At 41.3% G+C, this 25,317-nt stretch overlaps 1 protein-coding gene across 1 annotated transcript in view; it reads left to right on the forward strand.

Annotated features, from left to right (window-relative positions):
• emilin1a (elastin microfibril interfacer 1a) overlaps positions 1–24,906 on the forward strand; it is a 38,485-nt gene extending 13,579 nt beyond the window's left edge. The window contains exons 2-12 of the mRNA XM_041975798.1: positions 3,754–3,870; positions 6,367–6,545; positions 7,025–7,124; positions 7,572–7,668; positions 7,755–7,931; positions 9,859–11,124; positions 20,213–20,627; positions 20,975–21,100; positions 21,245–21,262; positions 21,361–21,495; positions 22,511–24,906. Coding sequence (XP_041831732.1) covers positions 3,754–3,870; positions 6,367–6,545; positions 7,025–7,124; positions 7,572–7,668; positions 7,755–7,931; positions 9,859–11,124; positions 20,213–20,627; positions 20,975–21,100; positions 21,245–21,262; positions 21,361–21,495; positions 22,511–22,830 — 2,950 coding nt within the window. The 3' untranslated portion in view covers positions 22,831–24,906. The remainder of the gene's footprint in view (positions 1–3,753; positions 3,871–6,366; positions 6,546–7,024; positions 7,125–7,571; positions 7,669–7,754; positions 7,932–9,858; positions 11,125–20,212; positions 20,628–20,974; positions 21,101–21,244; positions 21,263–21,360; positions 21,496–22,510) is intronic.
• Positions 24,907–25,317: the final 411 nt, after the last annotated feature.

Below are 25,317 nucleotides of genomic sequence, written 5' to 3' on the forward strand. Positions count from 1 at the left end.
TAACTAATAGGAGCCAATTAATAATTAAAACATTAAATAATCTGTCCAAAGTAATGGCTAACATTTTTAATCAAATAAGACCATTATTCTATTTAAACACTATTTTGACTGCATGGACTTTTCACTGGTGGATCTATTGTTTTCGAACCAATCCTTACACTTGAACGCCATTTCAAACTCCCGTAGATTAGTCCCTGAACACATCATGCACCTTGCACTTATTCAAACAATAACACTGTGGCGTGACTGACTCTGTAGATGCTGCGTTTTAATCAAGGCGGGGCCAGCAGAGGATGATGTTGCGTTCTGATTTGTTGAGCATCTTGGTGTTTATTAGAGAGCCACACAGGTTGTGCATGTGAAAATGATCCGCGGTGCTACTGCCAGTTTGAATGGAATAATTTATTTAAGGTGTAGGAGCCCAGCTCTGGGATTGTGGAGCTCAGTGGAGGTGGAACACTGACTCATCCTACCACAGGCCCTTTGTTTTTCTGTCATTCTAAGATTAACTCCCAGAAAATTATTTCTGGACCAAAGCTGAAACATGGCGGTGGAATGACTATGAGGTCACACATACTCAACGTTAACTATCAACTTTGGTCTTTACAAACTGAGGTTTCCTCAGACGGCCTTAAAATTATACTATATTCTGCTTTGTAGATTTTTAAAGACCTACATTCAGACACAAATTTAATGCGTCAGTAACTCCCTGATTAAATTTTGCTGAAAATTTTGCATTCACAACTCATTCTTGGAAAGACTAAGACAATGATGGAGGCTCCTTTTATACCAAAACCTGGCACCCTCACCTATGACCAGTTAACCTGCTGATTATTGTAGAATCTTCCATATCTATGTTACATGCATATTAAAAGTTTTTCCTCCTCTTTGTTGCTCGCCTGCCTTTTCACCATTACATTATAGATTTGTTAAAACTTTCTGAATGCAGCAAAGTTGGACAGAGAAGCCAATGAAAACCATTTCCTCTGCACTTGTGGAAATTAAATTTGAATTTAAAAAAAAAAACAAAAAAAAAAACAGAAGAAGTTTCTTATAATTACTTTTTTTGTCAGTTCAAATAGTTAAATTGTGTAAAACCATTTAAAAACAATAGTTATAAATGGTTTTACACCCCACCATGGGAATTGGTCAATATATTTTATCACATGCTTAATAAAATTTGTATTTGTTATTGTGTTTTCACAACATCATCAAAACATCCATAATCTCACCATATAAACATTATTGTGAGCTTAAATCCACTTTTAAAAAAAAGTAAAACGTACAAGCTGATAACTAATTAGTCTTGTTCACTTTCCCACGTTCAGTAGCAACAGGTCATGAGGAGGAGGCCATGAGGGGCTGGGAGGATCAAAACATGATAACCTCTTTGTGTCAGTGAAGCAAGCTCTGGTATGAAGGAGAGAGTGGTGGTCTAGGAGAAGAGAAAAGAAGAGGGCGAGGGTGGAGAAAAAAAAACTTTAAGAAATGAGAAGCAGATGATAAAGTTAAACAAGGAAAGAAACAGGTGTGAGCTTAGAAGAAAACTACACATAAGTATAACCTTAAAAAATGTATTCATAGGCGGATATAAACTGAAAGGATAGCAGAAAGAACGAAAGAGACACACTGACAGACGTGAAGACAGAAGTAAGATGCTGACTGACTTTCCAACATGAAGGAACTCCCTTGTATGAATTTATCTGTAAAGCCTTCATAGCCCTGCTCGGATGAATCTGAGTGACACTAATTGGCCATAATAACCACCAGAGAAATAGCACTGGACAGGGATTCTGGATAACATTAAAAACGATGATAGAAAGCGACTGAAGGGCATCTGTGTTTTAACGTTTCTGCAGTCGCTATCATGAGAGGCATCTGAGGGTCATGGGAGGGCAGGGGGATGAGGACACACTAAGCAGCCTGTGGACTGTGGCACAAAGTGGGATTGTGGGTGTTGTAAAACTATCGCCTTGAGTTTGAGCTTAAAAGAACGTTCAGGGGCAGATTTTTGTTGTTTTAGCACATTTTTGGCAGACATTATTTTATTGGTGTTATTTTGTGTTGAATATAGTTAGGGTAAAAAACCTGAAACTCTTTAAGTTAAATTTGTCAGCAATGGATTTAGTGCTGTTAAAAGGTTCTTTGCAGTGAAGCACCCTGTTACTTTAGCTATAGCATTGCACAGTAGCTACTTGCACAACAGCAGATTTATTGGCAAAATTAGCGCTAGTGAAGCATGTAAGAGTTTAAAAATCAAAACATTAGCCCAAGAAATTTTGTGAAAAGTAAAGATTCATGTGAAAATATTGGACAATGACTCACACTTGCTAGACAGCCAAAGCCAGAATAACTGCTTTCATGCTAATGTTGCTCATTGTTTTCTAGATGTGTAAAAAATCAGCATTGAAAAAAAGACTTTAAACAAAACAAGTGCGGGAACAACACCGCACACAACACAACACCGCAGAGAGGTGCCTGAGGCATAAATGCTATCAGCAGAGAATATTGCTTTTTAATCTCATGCTCATGTAACTAACAGAGGCCTGTATGAAGAAGCGGGATTAACATACCGCTTATATCTCTCTGTTACCTGGGTTGACTTACCCAGACATTCAGGATCCGAATAAGAGGTACTACAGGAGGAAGACTACCCAGGTAGCAGACAGGTCTGGGCCAGATCTGGCATCACTCCGGCACTTCTGTCCAACAACTGGCATGGCAGTGGTATGTTAACCGGATGTGGGCAAGGTCTGGTAATGATGGCTCTGTTTATACAATGGCATGCCGTATGTGGCCCAATTTTGATTTGGTATATGTGACCCAGATCTGTCTGTGCCTCAGAACCCCAGAGTGACTGTGCTAGCAGGATCAGGTTGTGACATCATCTGTGGCAATTTTGGTTCCCTTTACAGTTGTTGCTGTTTATTGTGATCAGTATCAAAGCTGTTTAATTCACTCTGGTGAATTCAGCTTTGCAGTTGAAGCAGTAGGTTAAAAGGGTTTCTTCGCAAGCTAGTGCCACCTCACGCTTTCCTTCAATCCTTCTGTTCCTTCATGCATTGCCAGCTGTTGTTAATATCTGCTGCAACAAGGAATTACTACAGGAGGCATCACAGAGGGACTTTAGTGCTTTTTATGCACATAAATTTTGATAGATCCCCAATACAGTATTAATTTTTGCACACAGTGATGATACAGGGAGTATATTTTTTATATCCCGCTGACCTTACAGCCACAAAAATACAGAATATTTCCAGAGCAAAAGTGACTCTTTCAGATATGAGCAGCTAAGTTTCTGTTGTCTCTACAAACTTCTAATAAAATGTGACATGCTTTCTATATTTGTGCTATGGATGTAAGCAGTGGTAGCATTTTTACAAATATATGCTGTAAACTACAATGATGTCTTTTCCTGTGTGAGTGTGTCTGTGGGGGTTGGTTAATATAGTTGGAAGCGCAACACAATGGCACCCTTTGTTGAGACCGTGGAGTTATCCTGAACTGATCTGACATTTGCTCCCATTTCTCTTGAGTGTTGTAGAGAATAATAATTGAGGTTAGGTCTTGAGATATTGATCTTAAAACATTGTGGAGCCTCACAATCAACAAGTAACCAGATTTTTGATTATTTTTTGTTTTCCTTTTTTTGTGTGGAAACAAAGAATAGAACCAGACTGGGTGTACTGGGTGCCGTAGCCCATCACAGTTATTCATTTGACGTTTCCTTTTCTGCATTTGTGTATCGTATAGGAACTGGTGTGCTTATGTGGTGACACGCACAGTAAGTTGTGTGATGGAGGACGGGGTGGAGACGTACATCAAACCAGATTATCAGCGCTGTACCTGGGGCCAGTGTCCACGAGTAGCGTGAGTATCCATTCCCCTTTCACATCTCCAGAAATTCCCCGGTTTCTGCTGAACTCTAATCTGTATTCGATGGTGCTCCTCTAACTTCCTGACCAGGAAGTTTGCATCCTCCCTTCAATCCATCATCTGTCCCCTTTTCTCTCTACAGACGCTGATTTCACAGAGTTTCAAATGACCTTTTCAGGAAGGTGTTGGGTTGCAGCTGGGGTTGTGTGTAGCCAGAACATCACTGCAGGCAATATTACAGCACAGCTCAAGTCTCACATGTTGCTGTGGTCGAGCTCTCTGTCTGATGAAGACCTGAGTATATTCAGTATTACAGATCCAGGAGAAAATTTGCTATAAATGAGAGGCGCTGAATTATTTTTCCAAATGTAGGTGCTGTGCTTGCAAGAAAACATTAATCAAAAGTTGCTAATGTTTTTCCTCTTTTGAAGTTTTCACTGTGCTTTGACCTTGGCCTGTCTGCTTGATCTGCATGCCTGCCAGGGGCTTCAGCGTAAACCTGGACTATGCTAAGAATGAAGCCAACAGGGTTTCCAGGCACCACAGTCTAGTCTCATATCCTATTAAACAGTATATTCTAACTTGCATGATTCTCCTTTCTCGCTCTTTCTTTTCCATCACTGACTCCATTCTTCTACGGCTTGTTTTGTTTTTCCTCTGAGAAGTCTGCTTTTTCTCACATTCTTAAAGCAATTTTTTTTTATTGCACAGAAAATTACTTTGTGATACCTGCAGTGATGTTTGTGGATCACCACCAAATAGAAAAACCTGCCAAACACTCACAGTCAGAGCCTTTGAGCATGATTGTAATGCTTTGTTAAAACTTTATTGAGACTTCTGTCCAATTTTGCACAATTTATTGGTTTGTTACTGCAACAGGGAGTTTCTTAACTCATAAGGTTGAGTGACAATTTAACCATAAAGCTGAAGCAGAAATGTTTTAGATAAAACATTCATTCATGCATTCATGCAGGGGTTCTAACTAAGTGCAGTCAGTGTCTCTTGGAAAATGGGAGAGGAACTGCAGGCCAGAAATAACATTTAAAGTTTACAGAGCACTGATAATCCCATCAATCATGAGAAGCTGTGTCCAACTGTTTCCTGACATCCAGTGACCCCATGCATATTTATATCAACACTGTACAAAGCGCTGATGTATTCATTGCAAAGTTTAGGAACCATTATGGGTCAATGACATGGATCAAATCATCTTATGGACACAAATGAAATAAGATTAAGGTTGATGAAATGATCATATCTACCAGAAGGTATAGGTGAAGGGGTGCTATTGTTAGATAGATTTAACAAGAATTTGATAATAAAGGAGACATTAGGAGACATTTTATATCTTTAAACACAGAAAAGTAATATTTTCAGTGGTTTCCATCCATCTTCATAATTTTTGTACGCTAATATAAATTTAATCATGATATGATTAAAACTGAAACTCTAAAGCCTGGTACACACATGACGATTTTTTTTAATCTGGTGAGATTTTTTATCGGTTCGAAACCTCACAAAAACAGCCCAAAAATTGTTATGTATGTACCAGGCTTTGCACACATAACGATTTTTGGGCTGTTTTTGTCCCGATTTTGCCTCCTCCCGATCTCAAACGGCAAACATCGGATCATCATGTGATTTTCTTGTCCAATCATCATTTGGCCTGTGGTGTGTTACAAGCCGATTTGTCCCAGTAATCTGCTCCGAAACGAGTCGTAGCCAACAATCGGGAATATTGAACTTGTCCAATATTTCAGAGCCGATTTTTGAGGAACGCCGACAACTTTTGCATTGTGACTGTGTGGGTGGTGACGTGGTACAGAATGTAGGCAATCAGAGAGCGAGCTGGCTGGAGAAAAAGGAAGTAAATAAAGTCTGTGTTCACGCCGTCTCCAGTCTGTTATTTTTTTCATTTCTGGCTTTTTCTGTTAACAATAGTCCCAAGACCACCATCATTCCCTCATCCTATATATCCTCTTCTATGCTGGGTGTTGTGTTTTCTGATTGTTGCTATGGTTCTTCTTCTACGTTTTTTGCCGGTTGTTGCTATGGTTCTTCTTCTACGTTTCGCCGTTTGTCCGGCTGGGAGGACTAGATTGTAGATGAGTTGCAGGACAGCATGTGTGTGTTGTTCTGTGATTAGATTATGGGCACACACCACACACAGTACGATCAAAACTGTTTAATGCCTGATTTTTTTATCTTCACGTGTGAGGTCTTGAACCGATAAAGATTTAAAAAATCATTATGTGTGTACCAGGCTTTATACGTCATGTTTGAGTTGGCTGTTGTTCACTCCATGACTTTCACAGGCATTTTTCAATAAAACATGAGAAACATTGATTCAAAGACAAACATTTTCTGCTACTTATGTCAGAAAAGGGCTTTAAGTTGCATTAAAAAAAAAGATAATTTACTTGATGGGAACAGTTAAGAGCTTAAAAACAAACCTGTTTTAACACTTAAAAATTTCTGTCTCATCCTCAGCTACCGAACATACAGGAGGCCAAGGTATAAGGTAGCTTACAAGATGGTGACAGAAATGGAGTGGAAGTGTTGCCATGGTTACTCGGGGGAAGACTGCCATGACGGGCCACACGGGACCCCGGACACTCACATCACGCAGACAGGTCACAACACAGGAGGTGGACAGAGGGGAGGAGCAGGTAGGAGGCAAATTAAAAATAAATGCAACTAAAATTTAGGTGTATGTTGTTTTTCTTCTGTTAAATGAAAATGTTGGGTAGTCGATGGGTAAGATTGTTGCACCTGGGGGTTGTTTTATCAGCTATGACAGGCAGTGCTGGCAGCGTTAGCAAATAACCCTGAAATTGTCTTTAGACTTGTGATACTCTCTGCGGTCGGTGCTTGGAAGTGCATGACATCAGTTTTTCCAAATGAGTTCCACCACACTGGACATTTTTCCAGAGAGGAAAGAAACACACATGCAGAAATCCTTCTATAGAAATTACCAACAGTGTTCAGACTTTGACCACATCACTCTTAACTGTAAGAAGATTTATGCTGATTAACCTGGTCCATACATTTCAAAGGTTCAAAACTTAAGTAAATAAGAGACTTTAGAATTATACAGCACTTTTTATATTATTGTTTACATGTTATAATGTTTTTTTTTCTTGACCAGGTGATGCAGACAGGATCAAACAGCTGGAGGACACCATCCGTGGTCTGACCAAAGACCTCCACAGCATGCAGTCCACCATTCACGGGATAAACCAAAGACTGTGTGTGAACGTTGTTTTCAATTCATCAAGTTCATGTTTTACTGCATGAAGTGTGTTCACCTGCACACTGAAATGTTGTTTAAGGAAATTCAGGGAACACAAAAATGTTAGTTTTTAGCCCACTGTGTATGATTTCCTGTGTGTCAGTGTTTATGGCAGCAGGTCAGTGTAATGGGGGAGCTTATTTCTCTTTATTTCATTACAGAAATAGGAAAACATTAATGGTTAATCCTAATCAAGAGCTTAATAGGATGGTATGTAAATAACGAGCAGAATCAGCTAATTTTGGACTGAAGCTTGTGTACTTACTACACACACTACTTTCCTGTTTACAGTGTGTATTTAGGTAAATTTATTTAGCAGCTTCATTAACGTTATCTGTTAAACAAGTGTCTTTTACTTTAACAAATCCTAAGACATCCAAACCCTTCTTCTTTTTTTGTATAGTCCTGGACTGAGCCCTTCTGACTCAGCTCAACCTCACATGAAAGACACTATAAACAGTATTCAGACTAAACTGGACCATCTCTACAACAGAACACAGGTAATATGTGTACTATGAGTCTTTATGACAACCTGGATATACACAGTTCAAATGTGTAAAACCTGTTCATTAATTTGGCTGCTTAGGTCCATGATCAGACCCTGCTCACTATCAACAACCACCTGGTGAACGGGGGAGGTAATGAACTGGATGGAACGCCTGGGAGAGGAGGAGGAGCAGGAGGGAACCAGCTGAATACACTGAAGGAGGAGATACTGACTGAGCTGGAGAGGAGGGTGACTCTGTCCTGCTCTGCCTGCCAGGTGAAGATCATTATGTGACAATAGATGCAACATTCACCAGGAAGTATAAGAAAACATTTTTCAAAAGGATAACTTCTCGAGTCAAATGCATAAACAAAACAAAGTTACACTTACCGGCCACTTTATTAGATAAACCTTTGGACCCCCTTTTCCTTCAGATTTGTAATGTAATGGTTGAAATGGCTTGTAAACAAGATGACTTCTTTTGCACTTGGAAATATCTCATTTGCAGCTATCAGTTATTCTGAATATTAGCAGAAGTTTGATATGTAGGATTTATCTGGTGTAGAGATAGAGAAAAATCAATGGACCTGAAGGTGGCAAGTAAACAAGAATAGTTTATCTTATCAAGAAGCTGTGATCATAAAGGAACAGACATGGTCAAGATCTTTTGGTTTAGTTTTTCTATTGTCTGTTTTTTAGTTTCTGGTTTTTGTAGTCTTTGAGTCCCCTGTCTTTCCTGTTTTATTTTGTAGAGTTTATTCCCCTGTGTATTCTGTTCAGTTTACCTCCTGATACTGATTCTGGTAACTAATTGTCACACATTTCTCATTTTGTAATGAATTCCTCTGTATTTACGCTCCAGGTTTTCCTTTGTTCTTGGCCAGTTCATTGTGTTGGGTTAGTTGCATTACGTTGCTTGTCTAAGCCAGCCAGTCCCGAGTGCTCATTTAAGTTTTGTTTTAGTTTTCTACTGAGTTGATGTACATCCTGTTTGAACAGTGCTTATGGTAATAATTTTATCTAATATTTCCACTTTGCTGTGAGTCCTGCATTTGGGTCCTACCTACTTGTTTCCTGCTGCATTAATCCGTGATGGGACATGGTCGGGGACAATACTCAAGAGTTTCAATCATGGTCAGTTGGTACTAAGGGACCAAATTGTGCCAAAAAAATATCCCCCCACACCATTACGGCCCCAGCAGTCTGAACTGTTTATCCAAGCCAGCATGGATTCTTGTTTTCATGATGCTTTCCATCTTCTATTGTCCAGTGTTGGTGAGTGTGTGTGAATTGTAGCCTCAGTTTCCTGTTCTTAGCTGATAGGAGGCACCTGGTGTGGTCTTCTGCTGCTGTAGCCCATCTGCTTCAAGGTTGGACGTGTTGTGTGTTCAGAGATGCTGTTCTGCATATCCTGGTTGGAACCAGTGATGATTTCACTTCCTGTTGTATTTCTATCATCTCCAACCAGTCCACCCATTCTCCTCTGACCTCTGACATCGACAAGACATTCTGGTCCAGACAACTGCTGCTCACTGGATATTTTCTCTTCTTCAGACCATTCTCTGTAAACCCTAGAGATGGTTGTGTGTGAAAATCCCAGTAGATCAGCAGTTTCTGAAATACTCAGATCAACAACCATGCCATATTCAAAGTCACTTAAAACCTCCAACCACCCACTGTGGTCAGTACCAGCCCCAATGTACCTACCTACGAGGGCCTCTGAACTTATCTTTTAAAAATCATGGAATAAATCAGAAAACCAGCTCATGGTTAATATGTTTTGACTGTTTTGACTTAGCCCTAAATGGATGAACTCTTCTTTGTTAAACATTTGCATAAAAGGTGTTTGCACCAAAGCTAAATGGAAAATGTGAAAAACAACAACTAAAAGACATATGTCTCCAAATGTGTGTAATGTTGTCTCAAAAATATCTGAACTGCACCTCAATCTTTTTTAAAAACACAGGGAGTGGTGCACATGGTTTTTGTGGGTAAGCACCATGTTTGCATCTGCCTCCTGTTTTGTTAAGCTGTTAAATTTTAATACTCTCTTCATTTGGGGCTGTGTAAAGGATTTCTGCTGCGTAAGGCAGTTAAAGGTAATGGCCACATGCAGGCTGTAATACAAGGAACCCCCCCCAAACATCAGTCACTATACCAGGAAGAGCAGAACCTTCATTAATTTTGTTTAATTTCCTTCCAGGCTGGTGTGGAGGACTTGAGACAGCAGCAGAAGGAGGACAGTGAACGCATCAGTGCCCTGGAAAAGAGGATCAGCTCCATGGACCAGTACTTGAGGCAAAACTTGGAAATATCCCGCCGTGAGACCGAACTCTCCCAGTCCTGCTGCAACACAGTCACAGATCTCGAAAAGAGGATGTCTAACGTAGAACTCCGGGTCACGTCTACCGAAAACAAGTGTGACACCATTAGAGGGCAGCTGGATAATGAACTAGCTGGTTCAGGTGGAGGAAAGGGAAGAGTGACCGAGGACCGGTTCAACAGCAGGCTGAGAGAATTGGAAAAGAGGATGAACACCACGGTGAGAAAGACGGAGCAGAGGTGTACTAACACAGGGAACAACGTGAAAGACACCGTCCAGAGAGATGTCACCCAGCTGCGCAACATGGTCCTCAGTCGGCTGGATGATCACAGCTTCAAGATTGGAAAAATAGAGCTGGAGGTGTCTGTCCTTGGAGACACGGTGACAGATCACAGTCGACGTTTAAGCCGGCTGGAGAATATCACAACCTTTCTTGACAGAAGGCTGACATCAACAGCAAGCATGTGCAGCGAGACCTGTGGGCCTAAAGGAAAAGACCAGACGACTGATGAGACTGTAAAAACCTTGCAATGGAGAGTTGTTGCGAATGAAGAGAAGATCCAGAGGTTTAACACCAAGCTGAATGATTTGTCCGTGACTGGGGACTCACTGATTGACAGAGTGATCGACTTAGCTAACGATGTCAAAAAGATACAAAGTGTGACAGGGAAGGACGGCGAGCACTTTAACCGGATAGTCACAGAGGTAGAAACGTTGGGCCGGGACTTTGAGGACTGCTCTGTTTGCCGCAGACTAGAGCAGGACTTGCTCTTGCTTTCCAACTCGACTACAAGATGTCAGACAGAACTAACAGATCTGTGGAGAAAAGTGGATGCAGGAGAAACTGTTTGCTCTCAGGTTTGCTCCAACCTTCAGGAGGAAGTGGGACGACTCAGAGAGGAAGTGGAGGAACGTACCGGGCAGTGTGAAACCAGCATAAATGATCTGAGGAAACGTTTGGACGGGCATACTGTCCACAATGGAAGATTAGGAGGAGATTTAAAGTCCATTCAAGGAGAGCTGGCTGAGGTCATGGTCACATTTAACTCCATTAATGAGACACTGAAAGGCCTGGGAAGGACCGTGCAGAGACATGGAAACACTCTGACGGATCTAATCAACTCCAAGAATAATATAATCTCTGAGGTGAGCTAATGTGATAATAATACGGCACTAAATTTGGCATGTTGCTGTATTGTTGACTTAAAAGCCTGTTAATCCAATTAATTCTTCCCTTTACATACCTGTATATTCACATAGATTTCTGAGTTTGAAGAGTAGTTAAAGGTATCATTTGAAACCAGAGGTATGACAGTCTAGTGTGGATGGGCACCCTGTCTTGTTTAAAAAACACTAAGTCTTATCCTTTTTCAGACTTAGACTTTAGTGGAAGTGCGTCATGGCACAAACAAGGCTTCTGATAACCTTGAACAAAGAAGCTGGAAAATGTTACAAACCATCAAAGTGGTCAGACTCCACCAGTTGACCAGTGAGTCAGATTGTGTATAAATGGAGGGAATTCAAGACTATTTTTATCCAGCTCAGGATGGATTTGTTAAAGAAAGATTACTTTAATAGTAAGTAAGTAGGATGACTACAATATAACCCGTATTACCATCTTCTGGCAAGTTTATATAGCCTAGTTTACCCCCTTTAAACCAGTTAGTGGAAATATGATTAACATTTTTCTTTTTATTTATTTGTTTATTTATTTTTTAGCAGTTAAAAAATTTGTCAAGACTTGTTTTACTGGTTTTACTTGTACTGGTTTCTCCACTCCCAACTAGTCTAAAAAGATGGCCGCCCTTCCTGGTTCTGGTTTTGTTCGGGGTTTTGGTTCCTATGAACGCAGTAAATGGGTGAATGCGACATGTAGTGTAAAAGTGCTTTGAGTGGTCAAGGTGTTACTAGAAAAGCTCTATATAAGTACAGTCCTTTTACAATTTACCATGAATTCTGAGTACCAACAAAGTAAACTTCAAGAAAAATATAAGCAAAGGTCATGATGTTTGTACATCGAGTAACATGAAGGAGTGAAGTAATTTGTCAAAGTTGCATTAAAAATTGCATGGTCATGCAGAATTCACAAGAATTAGCTTTATTTCCTTTTTTTTTTTTTTTTTTTTTTTTTTTTTTTTTTTTTAACCTGTCTTGTCCAGCATCGTTGCAAACAGAATGATTGTCTGGCTGCCGTCTGGTGCTGGGCAATTTTACTCTATCAAGCAGGGATTTATACTACATGTATAAAGTCCCTCTTGATGACATGAAAAACTTTATTAAATCAAACTCTTAATGCTGGACTCGACCGGAGGGGACAGAGAGAGAGAGAGATAGAAAAGAAAGTAGAGAGAAGAGGGAGGGGAGAGAGAGGGACAGAAAGGGTGTGGGGAGTGCGGGTGGGGACTTAAAACATTATACAGAAAACCATGTAATCCATACTACTTGCAACATATATAGCTAAGATCATCCTAGCCAGTAGGTCATTACACAACTAGTTGATAATAGTAACAATAATAATAATCACAATAATAGTAATAATAATAATAGTAGTAGTAATAATAATAAGAGTAAGAGTAATAATAATAATAAGAACAGAAATAATAAAAAAAAAGAAAAAAAATATGATAATAGATATAAGTGAAACTGCTGTATTCAAGAACACGCGCAGAGAAACCTGTGTGGATATGCTGGAGAACTCGGCCACCCGGCGACGCAAAGACTGTGTGGAGACGTTCAGGAAGGAGTGACCATGCAGAGTGATCATGCAGATGCCACCTCACTTGAACAGAGGCCAGAGTCAGGCCAGCGGTCCCGAGACCCAGGCCACCAGCCCCCCCGTAGGCTACAGATCCCGACCGGTCCACAGAGACGACCACTCGCCCGCCCAGGAAGGCAGCAGCAGGAGACCCCAGCAGGAGCCGCCCCGCGGACACAGGGCACCGGCCCCGGCAGGCCGAGGCCAGCAGTCCCCGACCCCCCCGGGCACCGGCCGCCCGGGACAGACGGGGCAGAGGGCCCGGGCCCAGGAGCGCAGGGACACCCCCCACCCCCACAGGCCAAGGGCCAGCACGCCACCCGGGGGGACCCGGCCCGCCCAGACGGCCACCGCCAGAGGCCAGCCCCACACCCCAGCGCCCAGCCGCACACTCCGAGAACCAGTCCTGCCCCCCCCCCCCCAGACCAACACACACAAACACACACACTCCTTCCACTCCTCCATTCATCCTCCCACACATACACCATCCAACCCTCACATACTCTGTCCTCCCACACACACACACCATCCTTCCACCATCCATCCTTCCACACACACACCATCCTTCCTCCCACACACTCACCATCCTTCCACCATCCATCCTTCCACACACACACCATCCTTCCTCCCACACACTCACCATCCTTCCACCATACACTCTCCCACACCTACCCCATCCTCCCACACACACATCATCCCTCCACCACTCATCCTCCCACACATACACCATCCTCCACCTTCACACCTCCCACACACACACACACACACCATCCTTCCACTACCCATCCTCCCACACATACATCATTCTCCTACACATACACCGTCCTCCCTCTCCTACACCAAACATCCACCTTCACGTACCCCATCCTCCCACACACACACACACCACCCCTCCATCACCCACTCTCCCAAACATACACCACTCCCTCACACACACACCATCCTCCCTCCCATACACCATCCATCCTCCTGCACACACACCATTCTTCCACCATCCATCCTCCCACACACTCCCCATCCCTGCACCATACATTCTCCCACACATACCCCATCCTCCCCCACATACATCATCCCTCCACCATTTATCCTCCCACACCCACACCACCCCCCCTCCCACACACCACACATCCACCTCCACACACACACACCATCCCTCCACCACCCATCCCCCCCCCCCCCCCCCCCCCCCCCCCCCCCCCACATACACACACACAAACACCATCCCCCCACCACCATCCTCCCGCCACCCCACGCCGCGGGGGGACAGCCCCAGCCAGGAGGCGAGGAGACACGAGCCAGGCCCCCACCCCCCCCACCCCGCCCCAGTCCCCCACTCCCCACCCACACACCAGCATACCCACAGACACACACACACACACACCCACACACAAACACACCCCCACCCAGGTTCCGGGGCTGCGACCAAGCACCAGGGCACGGACCAACCCCCGGCACGGCACATCCGGACGGGCCCAGCCCCCCCCAGCAGCGGCAGACCCCCCACCCCCAGGAGCGGGGGGAGACCCGACACCCCAGAGCCCGGGGCCCCCACCCGGCCCACCCCGGGCCCGACCGGCCACCCGGCCAGGGGCCGACAGACACCGACCCAGGCACCCCGGCAGCCACCCCCCACCGCCACGAGGCAGCCCCACCCCGGGGCCCACCCAATGCCGCCCGCCCAGACCGGAACCCCCAGCCGACCCAGCAGCGGAGCAGCCTAGATCCCCACCCAGGAGACAACCGGAGACCTGAAGCCACCAGGGACCCCCCACCCACATCCGCCCCCATCCCAGCGAAGCCGCAATCCTCCACCTACATTAAGTGATGTAGCCAGTCACAGGGGACCAGAGGGAATGAAAGTCATCAGATTGGTTCCTGGAGGAGGCAGACATTGTCTCAATGCTGATGTGATCTAACAGGAGATTTCTAAACTGCTGGATAGACAAATTATTCTTATCTTTCCAGTTCACAAGAATAGTTTTCTTTGCGATGCATAAGACTGCGAGGACCAAGTTTATGGAGTGTATTCCTATGTTGGTGTCACCCAGGTCGCCCAGTAGGCAAAGTGTGGGGTTTGCAGGAAAACTAGTTTTAAACCATTTTGAGAGATCTTCACACACCTTAATCCAGAACCTTTGGACAGGTGTGCAGGACCACAGCGCATGGATGTAGCTATCAGAGGTGTTCTCAGAGCAGTGTGGGCAGATGTCTGATGGTGAAAGGCCCATCCTGAACATCCTGTGTCCTGTATAATGAGTTCTATGGAGAATTTTGAATTGTATTAGTTGTATATTTGAATTCTGAGTCATTTTAAACGTGTTTAAACATATTTGTGACCATCTTTTCTGATCAAAGTTATTAGATAAATCATCTTCCCATTTTGAAGTTGGGAGAGATATCCTGTCTTCTAGCTTTGCAAGTAATCTATATATTTTTGATAATAATTTTGGAGTATTATGATTCAGGAATTCTGCTATTCTGACAGGAAGCTGCAAGTCTAACTGTACAGGGGTATACTTCTTACATATAATTGATTTTAGTTGGTGGTACTCTAAGAATTTATTGCTGTTGATTCCATACTGTGAGACAATTGTGTTGAAAGATACAAAGTTTCCATTTTCTATTATCTGTCCTAACTGTTGTATTCCTTTAGTCTTCCATTGAGTGAAGTTTATCATCTTTTTGTTCTGCAGGATGTCAGGGTTGTTCCAGATGGGTGTAAGTCTACATGGAAAGAGGGAAGATCTGGTTATCTTACAGAATTCCCCCCAAGCCATTAAGGAAAAACGGATGTTAAGGCTTTTAAAGCACTTATATGGTTTAATGGTTGAGCTGATGAACGGCAGGTCAGAGATGACTAAGTCCTCACACAAAGCCTGCTCCACATCTAGCCACGGCTCATCCAGATAACTGGGTTTGAGCCACTTGGAGATGTACTGCAGCCTGTTAGCTATAAAGTAGTTATTAAAGTTTGGTAGATCCAGTCCTCCTCTATCTTTAGTCTGCTGTAAGGTTTTAAGACTGATACGTGACGGCTTGTTTTTCCAAAGAAACTTGGATATGAAAGAGTCCAGAGATTTAAACCAACTGGTGGAGGGTTTAGTGGGTATCATTGAAAATAAATAATTAACTTTAGGTAGGATCATCATCTTAATGGTGGCAACTCTCCCCATTATTGAGATGGGTAAGCGCCTCCACCGTAATAGATCATCTTCTATTGTTTTTAGTAGCTGAACATAGTTTAATTTTGTTAAATCTGATAATCTGGGGGAAATATTTATACCTAAATATCTAATGTTTCCTGTCTGTATTTTGATATTAGGGATGTTTTGTAGGTCACAGTTGATGGACATGGCTGTAGTCTTAGACCAGTTAATAGAATAATCAGATATTGATGAGAACTTATTAATAACTGTGATTGTCTCAGAGAGTGATGTTTGTGAGTTCTGAAGGAAGAGTAATACATCATCTGCATAAAGACTTATTTTATGTTCTATATTTTTGCCCTGGATTCCTTTAATTTCTGTATTTTGTCTAATAGCAGCTGCTAACGGCTCTATGAAAATGGCAAAAAGTGAGGGGGAGAGTGGGCAGCCCTGTCTGGTGCCTCTCTGTAAGCGGAAGCTTGGAGAAGTTTGATCGTTGGTTTTCACACATGCATTTGGGTTATTATATAATATTTTAATCCACTCTATGAAAGAAGGTCCAAACCCAAATTTGTCTAGTGTTGCAAATAGAAACTTCCAGTTTACCCTGTCGAAGGCTTTTTCTGCATCTAGAGAAATGATTGTGGATTCTAGATTATGTAAAGTAGAGTAATCAATGAGGTTAATTAGTCTACGTGTGTTAGTAGATGAATGTCGACCTTTTATAAAACCTGTCTGGTCCGGATGTATTATAAGTGGGGTTATTTTTTCTATCCTTCTGGCAAGAGCTTTACTAATTATTTTCAGGTCTACATTTATTAAAGATATGGGACGGTAACTGGATGGAAGTGTGGGGTCTTTGCCTGGTTTTAGCAATAGTGTTATATTAGCTAAGTTCATATTTTGCGGTATTTTTTGTTTTTCCTGTATTTCTAACAACATATTATAAAATGTAGGAGCTAGCGTTGTCCAGAATTCCTTGTAAAATTCTGCTGAGTAACCATCTGGACCCGGGGCTTTATTGTTGGGCATATGTTGGAGAGCTTCGTGGAGTTCATCTACAGTAATGGGTGCATCTAAATTTATTTTATTTTCATTTTTTAGTTTTGGTAGATTAATGTTGTTTAAAAATTGTTCAATATGTTCATCTGTTGGATTAATCTGTGATTCATATAATGTTTTATAGAAGCTTCTAAACGTGTCATTTATCTTGTCTGGGTCATGGCTGATGTTTCCGTCTTGATCTTTAACAGAGGAGATTGTTGTTTTCTCCTTGTTTGTTTTTAGTTGATTTGCTAAAAACTTTCCAGATTTGTTACTGTGTTCAAAGTTCTCCAAGCGAAGTCTTTGCACTAAAAACTGTGTTTTTTTATCTATAATTTCTTTAAGCTGCAATTTAGTTTTCCTTATATTATTCATTGTGTGCTCTTCGGGGGAAATGCGGTAAGCCTCCTCCAATGATTTAATCCTGAGTTCTAATTCTAAAGCTCTTGCTGTTTCCTTCTTCTTCTTATGTGAGGAGAAGGAAATTATTTTCCCTCGCATTACTGCTTTTCCTGCTTCCCAAAGGAGACACGCTGAAGTTTCAGGCATGTCATTTTTTTCTATATAAATTGACCATTCTTTTTTAAAATAATCAATAAACTCAGGATCTTTCAATAAAGAGGTGTTAAATCTCCAGCTTTTACCAATCGGTTTATTATTTTTGATTCTCAGACTGAATGAAACTGGTGCGTGATCGCTGATGCTGATTGGATGTATCTGAGTCTCTGAAATGTCGCCCATTAGTGAGTTACTATTTAATATATAATCTATTCTAGAGAAGGAGTGGTGAACTGAAGAGAAGAAGGTGTATTCTCTTAGTTTAGGATGGTGAGAGCGCCAAGCATCGCAAAGACCAAAATCCTTCATGTACTGTTTGATAGTTTCTGACGACTGCCAGACTCGATGACTACCTGATGTGCTGCAGCGATCTTGTTCAGTCAAGACTACATTAAAATCACCAGCTAGCACTATTCTGTTATCTGAATAATTCTGGAGTGTAGCAAACAGGGAGTGGAAAAAGGAGGGATCATCTGCATTGGGGCCATATACATTGGTAATACATAATTTGATATTACAAATAGATAATAAAGTTATCAGAAATCTGCCTTCCGGATCCACTACTGTGCTATCTATGTCAAAGTTTAGTCTCTTATTAATAAGAGTAGCTACTCCTCTCTGCCTAGAATTGTAACAAGCTGAGTAAACATGAGGAAACTGAGCTGTTTTAAGAAGATCTATGGTTGAGTTTGTTAAATGAGTCTCTTGTAGTAAGACAATGTCAGCCTGCAGCTCCTGTAATTTATTAAAGATCTTCAACCTCTTCTCCCTGGAACCGGCTCCATGTACATTCCAACAGACGATTTTTAACATGGTTATTGTGAACGGTTTAATGCTTCATGCGTGTTACTGACGCGTGTGTCTTTGTGCGCCCCTCTTGCGTGTTCGCGCGTGTTTGCATGCAGCCTGATTGCGCGTGTTTGTCCGTATGTTAAATGTCCGTATATGTACCTTAATGTGTGTTCTCTCATACATAAAACGCCAGTGTTTATATTTATCATGTATGGTGCGGCTGTGCGTCCTGACGGTTTTTCGACCGGCCGCGTGCGCTGCTGGTATTACGAGCTGGATTACAATTAACAGTGAAAGCGTGAAAGATAGTGAAAAGTGAGAAAAGTATTTGTGTGAAATATAAAAACAAAACAGAAAAAAATACATCGATTATTAGCTTTATTTCCACGATAGTTGAATATCTGAAGGGACTGGTGCAATATGTTAACAGATATTAACATTTGGCAGATTGTTTGTCTACATGCTAGCTTTCAGAGTACCGTACAATAAATACACTGTGCAGCTGATTATGACAAGAATAAGTCTTTAATTTGCAAGTATTTGGTGATATTGCAAAGTTTTCACTCACTAAAAAATGGTAGATGAAAAGTGAAGATGATGTTAAAGTTATCAGATATATCCCTGCAGTAGTTTTACGCTAATTTTTCAATAACTGCTTAGACATTAAAAGAAATGGTTGCCTTTAGGAGTGTGCCATTTTAATTTGATCCCGATTCAGGGTGCTTCAATTAGATTATTAAACAATTATCAGGAATTTTAGTGCATCTTTTTTTCCTCACTCCATGTGTTCTTCATACTTTTAAAACCAATTAATATCCATGAATTCAAGTAACCAAACACATCTTCACTCCCTTTTATTTACGTCAAATTATAAATAAATCCTCCTCTTGTGTGTTTCATTAGCGTTGCTTCTAGACCTCCAGCCTCCAGGCTGTCCCGCTCTGCTGAATGACTTTCTGACATTCTGGCAGCAGACTGTCCACCTAATTTAGCTGAATGTATTTTATAACATGTAAGTTTTGTTTCACAATGACAGAAAATATTGTAGTGGTTGAGGTTCTTATTAATATCATCTCCCTTTTTCCTGAATACCCCCCCCAACCCGAGTGTGCACTCCTAGGAGAATTAAATAATGCGTCTTTATTCATTTCTGCAAACAGCTTTAATATCTAACATGTGGGGTGAAAGGTAATAGTGGACAAATGTCTCACATTTCACAGCATTTCCTCAATTTTATTCTGTACCGTTGGTGTCGCCGTTTCCTGTTTTTCCATATTTTGTGCATACGCCTCGGTCAGAGTTGCGTGGAGAACTTTTCCCGTCAAGTTTGGTTTTTATATATCCCAAAATGTGACTATATTTGGCATACACTGGTTTTTGTTCCTACACCAGCTTGATAAATAAGGCCTCAGTAATCCAGGTGACATAAAATTTGTCATGTTCATGTCATTTAATTATTATGAAAACTAATCTATTTTGAACATTTATGAAGCATAATTGAATCGGCATGTGTCACATGGCAGTTAATTGATTAAATAGTGAATCGGCCCACCCCTAGCGGCCTGCAGGTGAAAGTGATGCTGCTGTGGCTAAAAGAAGAAAAAAATAGAGAAGAAAATGGAAAACTTCCCATTTATTTGTGTACCATAAATCAGAGTTCCCACACCATCCATCCTGTAACTTAAACCTTATGATCCCCTCTGATTTATCTCGTACCTATTTGTTTATCTTAAGCTCCAGGGTTAATTAGACAGTTATAAAGATAACTTTTCTTTTTGTGATGTTAAAATGGCATTATTCATTGTCTTGGCAACAAAGTTTTAAACTTTTTTAAATGTTTAAGTATGTTAGAAAAGAGATTTTTACACAGATGTGACTGGGATGAGAGGAAAAACTTGTTAAAATACTCCCACTAACAAGTTTATATATTGTCTTCAAGGTGGGCGATTTGCAAAACAAGTTAACGGAGCATGAAGATGAGTCAAAGGTTCGATTCGGCAGTCTGGGCAAAGAGATCCAAATCATCAGGAGCAACTTCGTAACCGAGGTGGGGGAGTGTCGACGGTCCAGCGACGGCCTGGAGCGAAGGCTTTCCAAGCTGGAGGGAGTCTGTGGCCGCTTTGACTCTTTCTCACACAGCCTGGAGAGGATCAAGGAGGGCCTGAACAGACACGTATCCGGCCTGTGGAGCTGCGTTAATGGACTCAATGTCACGGTGACGTCTCAAGGAGATCTCATTGACAATATCCAGAACGTCCAGCTGGAGACCGTCCACTCCAAGATACACATGCTGAACTCTTCAGTGCTGGACTTGGGCAGGCAGTTCCATGTTTTCAGAGAACATGATTTTATTGGTGAGTTATAGTGGATGGTGGGAGGTGGGAGGGGGCATGGGATTTAACTTTTGGACCAAGAATAAAAACACTCGCTTGAAGGCATGCTCTGGCTGAGGTTAAAATAGACCAAAGAAAGAATTCACTTAAGAGCCTATAAAGTCTGCTAACAGTTTGAAGGATAAGTTTTTGTAAACATGAGCGTGAAAGGCGCATCTTGAGCCCCAGCAGGTTAAATGTCTTGGCTTTCTTGGCTTGCTGGACTTGTTTTTGGAATCTGCCTGAGAGATATTATCAGATGGTAAACAGGGTTTTTCAGTGGGGTGTTTCTTCACTGTGTTGTCTCACCAAACATTTCGCTCCTTCAGGTCCACCAGGTTTACCAGGGCTCCGTGGAGAGAGAGGCGAGCGTGGACCCCAGGGTCCTGTTGGACCCCAAGGGAGGGTGGGACCTCCAGGTAGAGATGGCAGACAAGGAGCAGTTGGACCCCCAGGTACAAACAAACTGAGCTGAGGACAGTAGCATTTTACTGATTTGCATCTTTCTTTAAATCCTGCATAAATAAAATATGACAATCAATGAAAACAATGTTACTGGATGATCAACTCTGCTTTTTATCTTTCATCTTACATGTCAGGTCTCAGAGGCGAACAGGGTATGTGCTGTTCTCACTACACAAGAGATGAAAGCCCTTATGAGTCTTTGATCCTTAATCACACTAACCCCATCTCCGTGTACCTGCTCTGTCATCAGGTCGTGCAGGTTCTGATGCCCACGTGCCACGCCTTTCTTTCTCCGCTGCACTAACTCGCCCCATGAGAGACTCGGGAACCATAATGTTCAACGAAGTCTTTGTAAATGAAAGAAATGCCTACAATCCCAAAACAGGTGGGTGTAACTGCACCTGAAATCAGTCACTCTCTCAAATATTACAGACAATTTACAGATTTTCAGATCTTTGCTGATTTGTGAAATATTGAGTTAATTTCTCCCTTTGTGAAATGCACAGGATACATTAAAATGCCAGCATATAATAAATGTGCCTACAAAATTATCCTTTTAAAATTTAACTTCAAATAAGAAGTACACAGACCTTCCAGCTCTATATCCACAATGAGTGCTCCTTGATAACACCATTATTTATCACATTTTTGGAATGAAAAAAGATCACGCTTTGTTGCTAAGACACCTCTATTTTGACCTGAAAATTATGATGCAGCCACTTCCTGTCATACCTTTGACCAATCAGATAGTTCAAGTGTAAATATCTAAATAGTTTCTGTTATGTGTTTGTTTTAATGACAATATTTTTCTCCTGAATGTCAAGACTTGAGAGAATGATGTGCAGATGAGAAAAGGCTTGGTCACTGTTGACTGAAGTCATGTTAGTAATAAATTCTATCTTGTTGTTTTGGTTGGTTTTTATGATGCTAAATCTACCGATATATTCATTTTACATCATTTTAGTCTCATAATCTGACAGAAGAGGTTGTCCTGAAAAAAAATGTCTGGATGTTGACTGGCATTGAAAGAATTGAGCGTCTACATGAATTTTTATATTGGGGGAAAAAAAATAGCAAAAACGGATTTAGGGCTTTATAGGTTAATCATATTTTTATGTCATTATACATGGGGAAGAGGGGGAGTGTGTCTGGGAGCTGGTTTTACATAGAGGGGTCAGATAACTTAAGGTTCTGCCTCCCATTTTCCCTTTAGAACTTTTAGGAACCACAAGTAAACCTGCAGTCTGAGAACGAAACACAAATAAATCTAAACCTTCTAAGATGCCATATGATTATTGTTTAACAGTTGAGAAAAAAGCCAAAAAATAAAGAGGGTTTCTGCTCTTGTCATGCAGCTGAAAACGCATCCTCACCCTTCCAATTATACTCCCATCCTCTAGGTTTATTCACAGCACCTGTACGTGGCAAGTACTTCTTCAGCGGCATCCTGACAGGCCACAAAAACATGAAGATCGAGGCAGTGCTGTCCAAGTCCAACACTGGTGTTGCTCGAGTGGATTCAGCAGGATATCAGCCTGAGGGGCTGGAGAAGCCCATGGCAGAGGCCAAACACATCCCTGGAGCTCTGGCTGTCTTTAACATCATCTTACCAATGGAAGCAGGGGACACGGTCTGCATTGATCTTGTAACTGGCAAGCTGGCCTCTTCCTCCGAACCTTTGACCATCTTCAGCGGGATGTTACTGTATGAAACTAACTGATTAGTTAGTATGCTTTCAGTTAATAGACTGAGAACGTCTCTCTGTTGGACTCCAAGGAGACGGAGCCTATGACAGTCGGACAGTCGGAAAAAAATGGACTGGATTCAGCCAGCAAAGAGAAAGATGTTTTATAGTTTACTGTATTGTTGAGAAGGATGAAAACTCATTTTTGAACCTCAAATGTTTTGTGTTTCACAGCTTTAAGGAAAACTATTAGAATAAAAAGTCATTATGTTTTTTTTATTCTTTGACATGTATTTTCCTTTGGAAGAAAAGCCACTGCAGGTTTGTCTTATAAATCCATATTTTCATGTCACACTATCAACTTGAATACTTCACAGATAACAGTGTAACCTGTAAAAGGATTTGGAGTTTTTTTTTAATGTGCGCTGTACACCCACAGCTATTCTCAATCATTAAGTGGTCATTATATCCTTTTTTCTAGTTTCTTATTACTCAAAGTTTCACTCTGACTATTCCCAAAAACATATACTTCAGTGTCAGTTGTATTGGAAAAAATGCAAAAGGGACAGAGTCCAAACCACTGTTCTCTGGGAGGAAATGGACAAATGAAGTCACTGACAGTTCAGAAGAGAAACCACAGGATTTTATAAATCATACCACAAAACAAAAAAAAAAACAATAAGGCTGATTTAGGATATTAGCTATGCCCAGAAACATGAAGGAAGGCGTATCGGGGGGAAAGAAGGGGAATTTCTTTTCTTTGTCCTTATAAGGGCCATGCAAAGTCAACAGAGGATCAAGATGGCCCAGTTAAACTGAAGCTGTTACTATCAGCCTATCATACAAAGGAATTCTTATGTAAAGCTAATGCTAATAAACAAGGAGGCTAAACTTGTCTTTACTGCTCTGCTACAAGTCTCGCGTCTTTAATGACCACCAGCACATACCTTTGAAAGTTTGTTTTCCTAAAGTGCTCATGATATGCAGTTTGTTTATATTACTGAATGGACCTTTAAAAGACACATTGCATGTTTTCTGCAGATTGGTCTTCAGAGTATTTCATTCACATACATGCTAGTCCAGACCTTGAATTTCTCAGCGTGGGAGAGTAATTTTATGTGTGTATGCAATGTATACCTTGTCAGATTGTAAATATTTTTCAGCAATTGTTCTCTTATAAGATTTTTTTTAAAGTTACCACTTCACCTTGACAGGTACTCTGTATGTTTTTTATGTTTTTTTTTGCCACATGTGTGCCTTAAATACAGACACCCATTTTTACACAGTTTATGTCAAGTCTTTTTTTTTTTTACTAAGTGAGTGAGTCTGCAGCCATTTTTACACACTGTTTTGACCATTTTGAACTTCTCTTGCTTAGTCTGGCACTGTTTTGGCCTGCACAAATACACACAGCTGGGCTGACTTTTCTTTCTGGACCCTATTTAAGCCCCTTTCTCTCATCTCTTTGATGGCCTGCCTCTCTCTGGCAGGCTAATTTTAGCTCAGTACTTCAAAGAGATTTCTAATGTTGCACTCTAGTGACACCTTGTGTTCAAGATCCCAACTTTTGTTACATGAGTAACGTTGAGGACTCTTAGGAATAAGCATTGCTTTGCACATTCATTACCTATCAATTGGAATTAGAGATCTTTTTGTCAGAATCTCTGCAGTCAATAGCTGTCATTCCATTGATACACAAACAAAGTCATTCTCAGGACTTTGTAAACTGATCTATTTGCACTATCACTCAAGGGTAAAGAACCGGTAATCCTACCTAGACTACTTAACGATGTAAGAATGCAAAACAAGTTCGGAAATAGATATACACAAAGCCTCATGGCAATTTGCAACCACTTTGAGGGAGCTCAGGAACATGATAAAAGAAAAACAAAAGGTCAGAAATACCAGTGCAAGTTTAATGCAAATGACATGGAAAAATCCACCTGGAACTACAAGGAGCCCATTTTCTGCTGCCACCATATTCCAACACTGCAGAGTTTCCAGAAGCATAATGTGTTGAGCGTTAGGAGACATGGCCAAGATAAAGAAGTCTGAAATATGACCACCATTTAATAAGACGCACATGTTGGAATGGCTATGGACTTGTAGACAGATTTTTTTGTTGCAGTCATGAATGGATAGAATAAGAGTGATGCCTGATGGAGCATTGGTGGACCTGTGTGGGGCAAAGGACTGTATTTGAATGGGCTGTTATCATCCTTGTAAACATTACATCAGGAAGAAGTCTGCAACATTCAAAAAGGCTGTGGACTTTATGCAGGACAAAGATCCATGACATGCATCGAGATAATGCCCCAATTCCTAAAAAGTTGGAACGCTGTGAAAAATGTAAATAAACACAGAATGCAATGCTTTGCAAATCTCATCAAGCCAAATTTTATTCCCAGTAGAGGATAAACAACATGTCAAATTTTTAAAATGAGACATTTTATCATTTAATGGAAAATATGAGCTTATTTTGAATCTTATGGCAGCGACACATCTGTAAAAGTAGTTCCAGGG

This window comes from Melanotaenia boesemani, chromosome 22 (assembly GCF_017639745.1).
Source record: "Melanotaenia boesemani isolate fMelBoe1 chromosome 22, fMelBoe1.pri, whole genome shotgun sequence".
In the NCBI taxonomy this organism is placed as follows: Eukaryota; Metazoa; Chordata; class Actinopteri; order Atheriniformes; family Melanotaeniidae; genus Melanotaenia; species Melanotaenia boesemani.